Genomic DNA, 14,701 nt, shown 5'->3' with positions numbered 1-14,701 from the left:
TTCACAGGAGATGCTGTGAAACAATATGTCGATCACTTTGACTGAAAGTGTATGAACTATTATAAACTAGTTTGTGCTTCAATATTGAATACCAAATAAGCATTGACTGTATAAAGGTATTCAGGCAAGTCAAACTAAAATGACCGCAACAGATTGTAAACTAAAGCTTTCACTCAAGATTTTACTTGACACTACTTACAGTAAGACCAGTACAATGTCTTTTGTAACAAATAATTATTAAAACAATTTATAGCAAATATAACTTTGGTTGCTTGATGAAGAAAAATGTCCCAGTTTCAGGATTCAAGTCTCAATAGTTGTAACTGAATTTTCACTATATTTTATTGACTTCTGTCTGTTATAAAGTAAAACCTGTCCAAACTTTTCCTAGAAACAGTTCACACCTTCTAATTTGAAATTGTACAGGTCTACTTTTCATGGATGGTACTTTGTACACTGGCTTGATGTCCATGTGTAAACAGCATGAATAAATTATCTGAGCTCTTCTTGTTTGTCATCAAATTGTAACTTCCCAGAAAATTCGCATAATTTTACCTTCAAAGGGATCAAGAAACAGTTACGAAAAAATAAACAAGTTGAAAACAGCAAAAGTTAAGAAAAAAATAGGTTGTTACAACAACTTGGGCTTGAATTTAAGGCAACCTCAAAATTCATGAAAAAATTATGGATAACAACTGTATGTGTACTGAAGAGGGATAGTCTGGTTTTTAAGAATCAACTCACACATCCTATGAAAGAATGTATTACAGAGTGCACTCTGCTCTAGAAATCAACAACACTAATTTGAATATCGAGGTCTCTACGTATCTGTCCATGCACAGTCAGTTCTTGACCTCAAGGGGTCAACTTATAAACCAGCGAGATGATCCAGTCTCTACCGTCACCTGTTCCAAATGACACAAATAGTAGTAGAATATCTGTGTATAATCATGAATAATGCTTCACTCAAAGATGTACATGCCGACAGGGAGAAAGAAGAAAGTAGCCCTAGGTGATGGAATCTGACATGACAACGGCAGTGAAATTACTTCAATCCGTGCAAACTACCTTAAAAGGTCAACAAACATCTGAGACACGGCACAATGATAGCAAGAACAACAAAATACTTCAATCCAGACTAACTCTTGTCTAGGTCAGAAAACAGCTGAGACAAGACGCACGTACAGGTGAAAGTTACAAACTACTAGAATCATTGAAAAATTCCATCTAGTATATGGCAAATCATGAAACACCTGATACACAGCATAGAAGTTTAAAATCAAAATACAAAATGATAGCAACTTTTATGCAATACGAAATCGTCATTGTTATTCTGTTTGTGAGCGGGAGAAAGAGAGGGGGAGAGAGAGAGAGAGAGAGAGAGAGAGAGAGAGAGAGAGAGAGAGAGAGAGAGAGAGAGAGAGAGAGAGAGAGAGAGAGAGAGACAGAGAGAGTGAGAGAGAGAGAGAGACAGACAGACAGACAGACAGACAGACAGACATAGACAGACAGACCAAGATAGATGGCAAATATTAAACAGTATGATAGACACAGACAGGAAACAAAACAGTATGACAAACAGAGACAGAGGGAGCCAAACAGACAGACATACATACATACATACATACATACATACATACATACATACATACATACATACATACATACATACATACATACACATACATACATACATACAGACATATAGAGATAGAGATGACAGACAAAGCTGGAGCTAGAGCCAGAAAAAGAGAGTGAAACAGAGACAGAGGCCGACATACAGACAGACAGACAAAGTGAAAGAGACATACAGAGAAAAAAAAGCATAGCTACATTGTAATTTGTACTATGGTTTTGAAAACTAGTGCACATCATAAGGTGTACCACGTCATAACACCAGAGGGAGCTATTCACTCATAAGGTCTATTGTATTTTTAAATACAACTGAACAAAAAAAAATCATTTCATTTCTGGTATACACACTGCATCCTGAAATGATTGAAAACAACAGGAAATGTTAAAGTAAGATTTATAGTTCCAAAGCTGGAGTCTAAATTAAAAGTTACTGTGTACCTCTTGATCTACTTCTCTGTCTGCGTTGCAGGAAGTGTGTAAAAATTCACTTGTAAAATATCGACAGGAAAGTGCCTCGGAAAAGTATAACCTGAATGGCCATATACCAGTATTAACCACTGTCAATGGGAAAAGATACTTCCAGGAAAGCTTGCCACTATTACTTTTTATCATATAGTTATTCACCATTGCCTTTTTACGAGTACAGGAACAAATATCTCACCATAATTGTCTGTCAGTTTTCAACCATTTTATAAAAGAATTTGGGACTGTGGATTGTGAGTGAGTCTACACACAAAGCGGTGTAATGAGTGATTTTCTACAAATATTTGGTTTGGGGAGTGCGGAATTTCATTATCTTACAAAACAACCTAACAAATAGTAATTACGGTGGAGAGAATTTGATTTGTTGGAATTCTTTTCTACAAGTGCATGTGTTTAAAGCTAGCGGTGCAGTTCAAGAAACTGGAATACTGAGAGCTAGCTACAGCTATAAACACTGTGTACTCTAATAAAATATAGTAAAATTAGGGTTTTTACAAATCATCACGTAGGGGTAGGGGGAGCATAAAATGTTGGTTCGTCACAAGTGTACCTTACGTTCATTTCTTTATTCTGAATATACAAGAAAACTATCATTGATGCAAAGAGATCAATGCTGAGAGATTGAGAACCAGAGACTTAATAGAAAACAAAACTAGTCTAAGACATGCGTAGAAGTATTTGTTGCTGCATGTCATTTACGTAATTGTAAAGACAGAATCAATTGAAAAAGAACAAATGAAGGTTGCAGACGATGATCAAAAAATACTTGACAGGGGGCTTTCATTAGCTTGTTTTCCAGGAAACAGTGAGATGGATTTCCAGGGTGTATGTCACCCTTCTTATAGAACCCGACACTCCCTCCTTTCGGAATGGTTCATTCCATGTCTAGGAAATGTACATTTCTGGCCACCAGTGCTGGAATTACATGAAGTAAATATTTCTAAACAGTAAGGAAAAGCGCAGTTTTCTTTCTTTTTTTCTCTGCTTGGTTTACTTTTGTCTGAAACTAACAAAGCCAATATTTAGTTCTAAATTGGTGAAAGTGAACAAGTGAAGCAGCTGCTTGCCAATGAAAAGTAACAAGTTTTGCAGCAAACAAAAGTGGAAAACGAAACCCAAATGTAGGAGCACAAAGAGGGGAATGTAAAGCAATTAGAGAAACATGGTGAGGTACTCAGACTTGGTAAACTTATCCAATAAATGGTAGAATGAAACAGACACACAGAGTGGACCCGGTGTCTCCTATAGCCTTTTGTCTACACTTTGCATAAAGAAAAAGCTTTCCCATGCCCAGCTGATAACACAGTGAATAAACCTAAAGAAAGTGTACATTAGGCAAAATGAAATGTATTGGGTTCTTTTTTATTGAACATTTCCTGGTTTTGCTGTACATTTTGAAGGTCCTATGGTTAGTGGCAGAGTGAGACAGTGAACTAACAAAAAAAAACACAGTCCAAATCTGAAAGATCAGATACGGCAGTGGAGTAAAGTGTGGTATGTAATACTAATGAAGAGTGGTGTACGATGGGGTTGGGTGAGTAGTATACTGTTGGGAATGCAAAGAAAGGCAAATAACACAGAGTACAAATTCATGTTTTTTGCATGACAAAGTCAATCATGTTGTCAATAGAACGGAAGGCTGATTTGAGATTCTACAGCAGTGCGGCTACTAAAATCACCGTAGTTGAGATGCAGACACAGATGCAGGCTCAATCCCACTGAGTCAAATAAAATGTCGCAAAGTGTCTCCACAAATATAGTAGACAGATGAGTTGAAATCAGTGGGCTGCATAAGAATCCCACATCTTGTGACCTAGCTGGTACCTGAAAAAAAAAAAAGCAACTAGACATTGTATGCATTAATAGTGAAAGCACCTACACACGTGTTAACACTGTACGTGCTGAATACACACTGTAATTTTCCAATCAAACAGATTCTAGGGAGCAATCAAATACATCTGAATGCATTTGAAATAGTTCGCACCTTTGAAGGTGAAATTATGACAATTTTCGAGGAAAAATTGGTTGTCATTTTTTGTAATGTAATCAGATAACGTGTCGCTTTCATCGTCCAAATGAATGGGTAAATTTACCCTGACTTCGTAGTTACAATGAAAAAAGAGGCAGATGAGAGAAACGACCTTTTCAGTATTCACAAATTGGTTTTTTCTGAATCTTAACTGTCATGGGATGTGAATGGCATTAGAAGAGAATGGAGGAATGATGAGTTTGGGAGCGTTGGTGGGTAACAAAAACCACTATTATTATTTATTGCTAATTTCAAGGCAGAGAATGCTGTAGCAACAGTCATAAGATTGACCGAATCTGACTGTATTGTGTGAGTCAATGCAACGTGAAACCCAAACACATTTATATGTATTGTTATTCAGCCGAGTCATGAATAGCAGAGTAATGCCTGCCTGAAATCAACGATGAATTGATCGATAATGAAATCAAGCAAGCAATGTGACAGCGTAATGTGATTCACTACTACTCCGTTTCAGCACCGCTCATGCCAAGCGTATACATACATAACATTAAATGAAATTACCGAGAGAGAGAGAGAGAAAGAGAAAAAATCCCACGCATTTCAGCGTAGTGATATTGTAATAGTATTCTTGTCTGTGATCCAGTTAAAATATCACAAATCACACCACATTATACACTGTTCTGTGATTAATCACATTAATTACACAAATGTCAAAATAACATTTTATGACGATGATTTTTTCATGAATGATGAAACTCTGAATTAATAAATCAAAATGGAGAAACTATTTTTTTTTTTCATTCAAGAAATGCGAGTGATTGGGCTCCTTAAATCAGCAGGGCATGGAATTAAAATTTGAAAATAAAGCGGATAATATTTCAGTCCTGACATACTTGGCGTCAGGATAATCACACAGAGTGGAGCTGTTTTTAACAGTCACATACCACGTACATGATCGTCAGAATCTTTGGAAACATGTCGCGAAATAACATCAATAATCCTGTTCACAGATACTGTCTCAATTTAGATTACTTCATTCGATTATCTGCACCCTGAAACATAGATAGTGCACATCTAGCATACAGAGTGTCAATTGAGACTGGGGCATTCATACCAATTAGAAACCCTACCACTAACAATCAGATTACGAATTATGACACAAATCAGCTGGCTCTTCCAATCTTGCCTAACTCCACTAGGCTAGAACTTTAATGGTTGCCATGGCAGTAATGAATATATAATGTAGATACAATTAGGGGTCATCTCCTTAAAAGTGAACATTGATTTGAAAGATGAAATGCTAAATAGGCAAGTATTGCAACGGCAAAGAATGACTACTCTCAAACAAGATGTGTTGCATTTAAATTTAAATAGACTGGTACAAAAAAAAATTGCATATTTTAGGTAATAAAAACAATAAAATTGAAAAACTGGACAGTGTCAACAAAAATCAACTATACAGGTTACTAAACATTTAGACTAACTTTCACCTCATTCACAGACTAACATTTGGTCGGCAAATGTATTAAAGAACATCGGTTACAGCACAAAGAAGCGCAACGAAAGGGTGGATGTTAAATAACAAATTTTCAACTCTGGGTTTCCCCAAATATAGGGCCCTTACTAAATTCTCTGTTTGCTGAAGTGTATTTGTATTGTGTGTGTCCACACATTGAACTTTAACCTTTAACCTATAAAACTAAATAGACAGTGTCATAGGTTTATGTGTGTTTTTGGCAGATTTTGAAAAAAACATTACATGGATTTTTGTTGATCTTGCAAAGAACACAAAATAAGGATAGCTGTGTTAAGTCTACTAACACAAATAAATACCTCCTCAATAGTTCAATATTTTATATATACTCATTTACGTCAAAGTAGTTTAGTTCCAAAATCATTACTTTTTAAGTTTAAATTCTGGGAAGATTTTAGTTTCTTTTTGCTGCTGTGCACGGTTACCTTTAGGAAAAGATGAAAGGAATGTCTAAAGTTGGATTTTCATATCAAATTGATATTTTGGTCGTATACCCAAACATATTAGTTTGTGTAACATTGTGGTGTTCACAAGTTCATTCCCATATCATGGTCAGCCAAATGGTCATAAAACCACAGGCCTTGATAGCACCTTCCAAAACACACCCTTGTGTAAGTGGATAAAATATGTTGTGGCTTGCAAGAATGTGTCACCCTGGCACTCTGAGTCCAAATATGGCACATTATATCCAAATATGGCATGCTATGTCCACAATATGCACATGATATTATGTTCAAATATGGCACAGTATGTCCAAATATGGCACAACCTGTCCACATGTGGCACATGATATCCAAATATGGCACATGATGCTATGCCCTAATATGGCACATTAGGTCCTAATATGACACTGTGTGTCCAAATATGGCACGCTCTATCCAAATGTGGCATAAAAGTTCTAAATATAAACTAAGTTATGAACTTTAAAGAAAAGAGATGTGATGCTGAAATTCAAATAAGTATAATTATACAGGACTTCTCAAGATTTGATGACCAGAAAATAATCACATATTCTGAAGATCATGGTTTTTATAGGCGTCAGCAAGGTTGATGAAATAAGTTGTCATTTTTTTTTTTATTTTTTTTTTGGGGGGGGGGGGTGTCTTTTTCTTATTAAATGTTTACTTTAGCAACTTCACGTTACAAAGTATAGTATTTTACTACTAAAAACAAGGTGAAATTTCCCAGTTCATATTTTTTCTATGCTGATCATGATTTATAGCAAAAAAGTGAAAATTTTAGATAATGCAAAAAATTCATATCATAGTTCATATGAATTCTTGGTGACCATCAACCAGGTTGCAAAAAAATGTCAACTATAAAATTAGTATGAGTTTTACTTTTTCTATTTCATAATTTCTTTCTCTTGATCCTCAGAATGTAGAGAGAAAGCGCATGAATTTGGGAGAAAAAGTCTCTCATTTATGGAAAACAAAATATCTAAATTATTAAAATTTGTCTAGAGAGCTAAGTATTCCATGTGAAAATGTTTGATAACCCCTAAAATAAATTATGGCCATGTGAAGTAATTTGCCTAACTGTACACCTGTCAATCATCAAGACCCCTCAGCTGACCTAAACTGAGTACAAAAGAATGCAATTATGCATTGACTAGGCTACTGCCAGTAAGACCTACAGCTATCTGCCAATTAAGTAGCTACATGGAAACTTGCCTAACTAGACTAGGTGACAACACTGTCATGCATCTCTGCAGAGGAACCTGCATAAGTATACTGAGGTCATGTCAAGTATTTTAACATGAAATCACTGATTTTTCAAACGCTTCAGTAGTATGTATTGTTTAAATGTGATGATCAGTTTCACATGAAACTATTCAAAGTTTGTTATTTTGGTTGAATAATCATAATCAATGCAAATATTTCTAAATGTGGAATTTATGTTTGCGAAATTACCAAATTTTTAACAACTTACAGGAAAATTGGGGTAACTTTGAGATTCAATCTGTTAATTTCAATTAAAATAAAAATCTTAATGTGCAAGTTCTCATTTGTACCCAAAAACTGTAACTTTAATGAAATATAAACACAACTCAATCTCCATACTAGACTCTCTCACAGTCCTCGGAACTTCGCTTTACTAAAATCGACGCTAAATGAATTATTTTGTATGTACCGATACCATCTACATAACGTACTCCATCGTACTTGAACAACCTTGTACTGTGCGCCCTCATCGACCACATAGAGATATATGTTCGTTGATTTTAGTAAAGCGAAGCTCCGAGGGCTGTAAGAGAGGCTATCTCCAGACACACTATTCAGCACCATCCATACTACTAGTACTATTGCTTGACACCAGAGGGCGCTACACAACAATCCACACACAACCTGATATTTGTACCCCTGCTGATGAAGTACACATTTTATGACTATCAAAAGGATTATTGCAAATCTCAAAAATAATACAGGTTTATGCAAATAAGTAAAAACAGAAAACATAAAATTGCAATTTTATTGAATATCAAAAAAAAATACTTAAACAGAAATAGCACAATACATCAAAGTTTCAAAGAACAAGATAAAGAACTCCAGCTTTGCTGAACATAATTACACAGAATGAAAAAAATAAATATCCAACAATATAGCGAAGAAACTGTAGGATAAGTCGTGTCACTCCACTTTTAACAGCGAGCCTTGTGTGATGGTGCCCTGTCACAGTGTATCTTACATACTATAAACTATATAACTGATTGACTGTGAGATACATTACATTGCTCCATTCTCAATAGCCCTGTGTGAGGGCGCCCTGTCACAGCACATCTTACATAATATACACCTGATAGACAGTAAGATATGTTTTATCACTCCATCCTCAATAGCCTTGTGTGAGGGCGCCCTGTTATGATGTACCTTACAGCTTTGATGTAACTGACTACCACATTGGAATACACATATGATTGGAACTGACCTTTTAGGTACTTTCACTTTCTGTTCTTGGTCAACAAATGTAAATATACCCTAAATAAAGGGATGATATTGATAAGGCCTAGCAGCTGGTGAAAACAATTTGCTACTCCACAATTTCACTCCAGCTACTTTTTCAGGAACTTGTGTTTAAAAATGCTTTGTTTCATCCGCTATGTACCATTGTTGGACAGGTATCATGGCCTCCCTCATAGATAGTACCACCTACTCTTCCAATTTTACATGCTATATTTAAAATTAGCTACACCCAGCTTGATCTTTACAAAACAAATAAAAATTGTTCCTCCTGTTAACACTTGCATTCCTAGAAATGTTCCCACATAAAGAGACATTTGAATCTGCTGCCACTCCCTATGAGCAGCTAAAATGACTGCATGGATTTTCCCCCAAAAGGTGATACAATATGAGGCTGAGGCTGCACTTGTTTACGTGCCATAGTACTAATGATGTACCACTGTTTTGATGTCGCCACATGTAAATGCTATAGTAAGTTCATTTGCTGCATAGATCCCCATAACAAGACACGATGAGTATTTGTTATGATACTAGAGTTCCTTTGAATCATACAGTACCATTCTACAGTAGAATTACATGTCAAAATTTGTAAAGAAAAATAAACTTGAGAAATAACCCCCCTTCTGATTCATGTGGCAACTTTAAATGTCAAATGACTGGGCTATATGATTTCTATACAAGGTATGATAATGTTTGATACCATATAATCACGTTTTTCTTTGAAGTGGTCTTAGAAACAGTGCCCTCTATGGCAAAAAACCATATCTAAGAACTTTTGTTTATTTATTGGCTGTTGTAGAAAATGACAAGACAATCCATGATGCAAACTAGACCTTTTTGTTTGTTGGTACTACAAATGTCCAAATACCCGTTAGTCGATTGGTCAGTGCACATTCCTTAACACATCAACATTATTTGAAGTGAGTGAGGAATAAGCAAGTATTGTTGCTAACTTAATAGTACCGAGGTGACAGCTAGTAGATGTGACGTTACCTTATTGGAATCTGATGATGTCTGAGTGATTCGGATGAAAGCTACGTAGTCACTTCCAAACCTAGATTCCAATAAGGTAACTCTACTACTACTGTAAATAATGGAGTCAAGTATCAATTTCTATTCTACCTGGTAACAGATGTTCAACAAAATTTGCTGAGTTAATAAACTAATCAGCTGAGTTGACAAGACAGTGGCAGTGTTTCCCTTGAATCATAATAATTATACTCTATGCTACTCTACTCTACTTTACTCTACTCTGCTCTGCTCTGCTTTGCTCTGTGCTACTCTACTCTGTGCTACTCTACGCTTCTCTACTCTTCTCTATGCTACTCTACTCTATTCTACTCTGCTCTGCTCTACTCTGTGCTACTCTGCTCAATTCTACTCTACGCTCTAGTATGTACTGTACTGTACTGTACTGTACTGTACTGTACTGTACTGTACTCTACTCTACTCTACTGTACTCTACTACTCTATTAGTTGTTGGACTTTACTCACCCTGCTCTTATTCTAACTTTGCCTTCTTTTTCTTCAGTGTTGCTTCTCTCACTTCATTTGCTTTCATTAATGATCGTATTGCCCTGGCTCTCATTTCAAGTTCAAGGATTTCTAACCTACTCTGTACAGGTGCTTGTGGTTTACTAGCTGTGCCCAACTCTCTATGAGGAGTTTCAGTTTCCTTAACCCTTGCATCTGTTACAAGTTCAACATCATTGTCATCTGAATTGGCTCCTTCTGTGTTACTTTGGTTACTATAGTTACTAACTCTTTGGTTACCATCCTGGATGCTCTGCTGAGTATCACCATTATCAGTAAGGTCAATTATTTCCACCTCAGGGCATTTTTGGTCACTTTGTTTATACTTCCTATGTCCCTGGTTACTGTTGTCATGGACGCCATCTTTGTCATAGTGTTCATCATCATCATCATCCTGACGATTTTGGGCTTCATCACTTTTGTTGCTACATTCTTTGTCATTGTTACCTTGGTTACTATTACCATGGTCACTGTTACTAGGGCTAACAACATCAGCCATTTCCGGATCCACATCATTAAACAGGCTATCCGTATCTTCATCATGTTGAGGAGACAAGCTCAATGCTACTTCAGTTACGTCAACGATTTCTCTGTGATCTGTCGTTGAGTCAACAACATCACTGTCTATTCTGTCAATATTCTCTGATTTCTTATCATCACCATCATCAACACCTGGATGTTTAGTACTATCCTCTTTCTTCTTGACACCCTCCACTTCTTCATCAGATGACGAGTCATCAGTTCCAGATGATGATAACATTTCTTGTCCTAAAAATCAGAAAATTATGAAACGAGTTAGTTAAACTTTTCATAGCTTTTGGATAACGATGTGTTCACTTTGATCACTATAAAAGACACAAGCCAAGTTATTGTCTTTGAACAGAAAATATGGATTATATACCCTGTTGTTCCATGTCACGAAACCCATGTCTACATCACAAGTTCTGTGGTGTTCGAAATATGATTCAAAACATTCCAAATTGCCATTAATTTTCCCTATTATTTCATGAGCTATGCTTGAGGAGGTATAATTATATTATCCTCCAGGGCTTGAATTTAACTTTTGGGCTTGGTAGCCAAATTTATCCAAGTGAACTGCTTCAGCTACAATTCTCCATTGATTTCCATTGGTCTCATAGACTACTAAATAACAAAGTTGATAGTCAAGATACAATGTTTGGTAGTCTATATGCCCTTGACTCCTGCCAATTTCAAGCCCTGTCCTCCGATATTGTACTTGATTCAGCCTTAAAATACTTGTGACCAATAAGTTTTGTCATAATTCGTCTCACAACTCGTAGTGACAAGGCCCCTTAAGTCACTCATATTTTCCTTGGCTGAATGAAGACAAATATTGTGGAATAATATCTATATTACTATATTAATAACATTAGTTTTTATATAATGCTTTCCTACACAAATAACCAGTTTTGTGTTTGAATCTTCCGCGTTTCATCCAATAGTGATGTTGATTTGTGTTCACAGTCAGATACCATCATCTGTGTTTGCATGCTAGCAGTGTCATTCTGTATTTTGTTGATGCAATTGCAAAAAAAAAAAACTTGCGTGAGACATAAAAGACACTGTACTGCCTAATTGAAACTCTAAAGTCACTCTGGATTGGTAGCATATCGGTGAAACTCTATAGTCAATCTGGCTTGGTAGTAACTCTATAGTCAATCTGGATATTGGTGAAACTCTAAAATCACTCTGGTTTGGTAGTATATTGATGAAAAGGAGTAAACACATTGCAAAAATTTCAACCTTTGACCTCTGATGAATACAGGAGAGGTAGACTGTTTATAAGATTGAGAATTGAGAATACAGATGCAAAACAAACTGTATTTGCAATATGAGTGATGTAAAGTCCACAAAAGGGATACATTGATCGGAAGGCATGAATCACTATTCTGTGATTATGATTATTATGCAGATGTTGTCAGTTTACCACTTTTGTTTTCTAACCAATCAGAGTAGGTAATCCTTTGAGAGGATTCACGCTATCCTTAGCAGTCACTAAAATTGACCTTTGACCTTACCTGTTAGAATACATCGAATCCGTTTCTTTGACATAACTTCTAATTGATCCAAGCATAGTGTTTTAATTTCTTCCAAAGAACACTCCTGTATGCACAAAAAAACACGTCCAAAGTTATATACTTACATGTTCACAATTACATATACATTATAATGTATGTGGGGAAAAAATATCTTTGTCAAAACATTTTTTTTTTTTTTTTTTGGGGGGGGGGTCATATATTTCACATGTATTTTGTAAAACAAACAAATAACTAGATTTTAAGCAATGAAATACTAATCATTAGGAAATTTTTACAATTCATACCTAGTATGCAAATGAAATAAAGTATTTCAGACTCAGAGTAAATATCACAACACAGTTCAATCCTAGCTGTATTGTTACAAAATACACAAATTGATGAGTCTCTAGATTACTTGTATTAATGAAAGAGTATTGATCAAAGTAAGGTGGTCATGAAGAACAAATGTATTCTGAAGAATATCCCCCACTTATAACTATTTCGGTTTTATTCATACATACAATCCACCGATTGATTGATCGATCAATTGAATGATTTATTGATTGATCAATTGACCAACCAACCAACCATCCAACCAACCAAACAATCAGGCCATCAACCAACCAATCAATCAATCAATAAATCAACAACCAACCAATCAACCAACCAACCATTCAACCATTCGAACCAACCAACCAATCAACCAACCATTCAACCAACCAACCAACCATCCATCCAACCAAACAACCAACCAATCAACCAACCAATCATTCAATCATAATAGCTCCTTACCTTCATAATATCTGGTAACATACTCTTCAGTTTATCACCCTTGATTGATTTAAACATATGTTGTAACATTTCATCTCTCTTCTTGATGTATGCACCAATAGGTTTCACTTCTTTATTCAGGTCAAGGTCAGAGTCATACTCATTATCACTGTTAACTTTAGCTTCTGCTTCATTAAAACTTGTACTCTTCTTTTTCTATATTGACGAGAAAAATGATGGAAAAAATTGACCTAAATTAAAAATTAATTCCATTCAAGTAAATGATCAATCAATTAATCAAATGATTGATCAATCAAGCAATCAAATGATCAGCTTACTAATCAATCAATCAATCAGTCTTAATATTTCCTTACTTTCATGATATCAAAATCATTCATGATGTCATTTAATTAAATACTAATACCCTGGTATTAAGAAACATAAAGACCCAAGTTGAAGGTTTACAGACATTCAGATATGACAAGCAAGATATGTGGAATATGTAGGTAGGCAGGGACTGACAGACAGGCAGGTGAGACATATGAAACAGCCAGGTGGGACAGGTAGGGGGACAACCAGACAGACATGTTGGACATACAACCACAGACAACTAACTATACTTGTCTGTGTCTATACTTGTCTGTGATACAACACAGGTGGGACAGATAGGTATGCAGACAGACAATAAATGAGACAGACATGTGGACAGACAGATCGATAGAAAGGTGGACAGACAGACAGGTGGACAGACAGACAGACAGACAAACAAACAAACAAACAAGACAAACTGATTAACATATTCAAACTTGCCTTCTTTCCATCAACTTTCTTTTTCTTTTTTTCAGTTTTTATTGTCTTTTTTTGTCCCTTTCTCTTCTTTGCTTTCTTTTCAGTTTTCTCAGCTTGTGTAGAGTCTGGCATCATTTTGGAAACTTGTAGCTTACTCTAATACCAAATGCTTGCCGGCCTATAACAAAAGTTAAAAACAATTGTCACTTTAAGAGAGATCTTAGCATCGAACTCATCTTCAACACCCATTTTTGGATTAGGATTAAAATCTATAGATGTGCGCAACATTTGTATGGTTTGGCGGAGTTGTAGAAAAAGTTTGTCTACAACAAAAGAATAATCCTATGTAATCCTTATTCATTCTCGCAAACCAGAGCTGTTTTTCTTCTGCGACACTGCAAAATAACAGCAGTGTGCTTTGGACAGTGCCGTAAAAGAGGCTGTGGTTTAAGACGATGAGTTTAATATAACATATTTACACCAATACACAATCCTTTAATGTGATACCTTTAGAGCGACTGCACTACATGCTGTAACACAGACACTGACACAAATGCTAACACACACACACACACACACACACACACACACACACACACACACACACACACATACCACCACCTCTACCTTACAGTACAGTTCAGTGTATTCACCGACGCGACGTAACCTATTCGTTGATTCAATGGCATTAGACAATATTTTGAATAAAGGCTGCAGCAGTGTACATGTTTACATTTCCAATCATACAACATTAGTAGAAACATATGTCCCTGTAACGAAGCACATAATGTAGTGATTGAATTCAGTTATGATAACGACCTTACCACTCGCTGTTTCAATCTGTAGATGTAGCTTCTGCATAGATTTGCCTATTAATCACGAGTCTGCCACCATTTCCATGTACACGGACATTTTCGACGCTCAGCTGCAAAAAGTAAATAAAGAAGTTTGAGGGCGCCCTTCAAAT

The 14,701-nt window shown here is 35.9% G+C and overlaps 1 protein-coding gene across 1 annotated transcript; it reads right to left on the bottom strand.

The window, feature by feature from the left end:
• Positions 1-9,893: 9,893 nt before the first annotated feature.
• Positions 9,894-14,648, bottom strand: LOC144436718 (uncharacterized). The gene is made up of 5 exons (XM_078125572.1): positions 14,559-14,648; positions 13,756-13,912; positions 12,967-13,161; positions 12,175-12,259; positions 9,894-10,903 (listed from the first exon to the last, which is right to left on the bottom strand). Exons 2-5 carry the CDS (start codon positions 13,867-13,869, stop codon positions 10,104-10,106), a joined length of 1,194 nt encoding a protein of 397 aa, XP_077981698.1. The 5' UTR covers positions 13,870-13,912; positions 14,559-14,648; the 3' UTR covers positions 9,894-10,103.
• Between the last annotated feature and the right edge of the window lie 53 nt (positions 14,649-14,701).

This window comes from Glandiceps talaboti, chromosome 6, assembly GCF_964340395.1.
Source record: "Glandiceps talaboti chromosome 6, keGlaTala1.1, whole genome shotgun sequence".
Classification (NCBI taxonomy): domain Eukaryota; kingdom Metazoa; phylum Hemichordata; class Enteropneusta; family Spengelidae; genus Glandiceps; species Glandiceps talaboti.
This window is presented reverse-complemented; position numbering and strand designations above follow the sequence as displayed.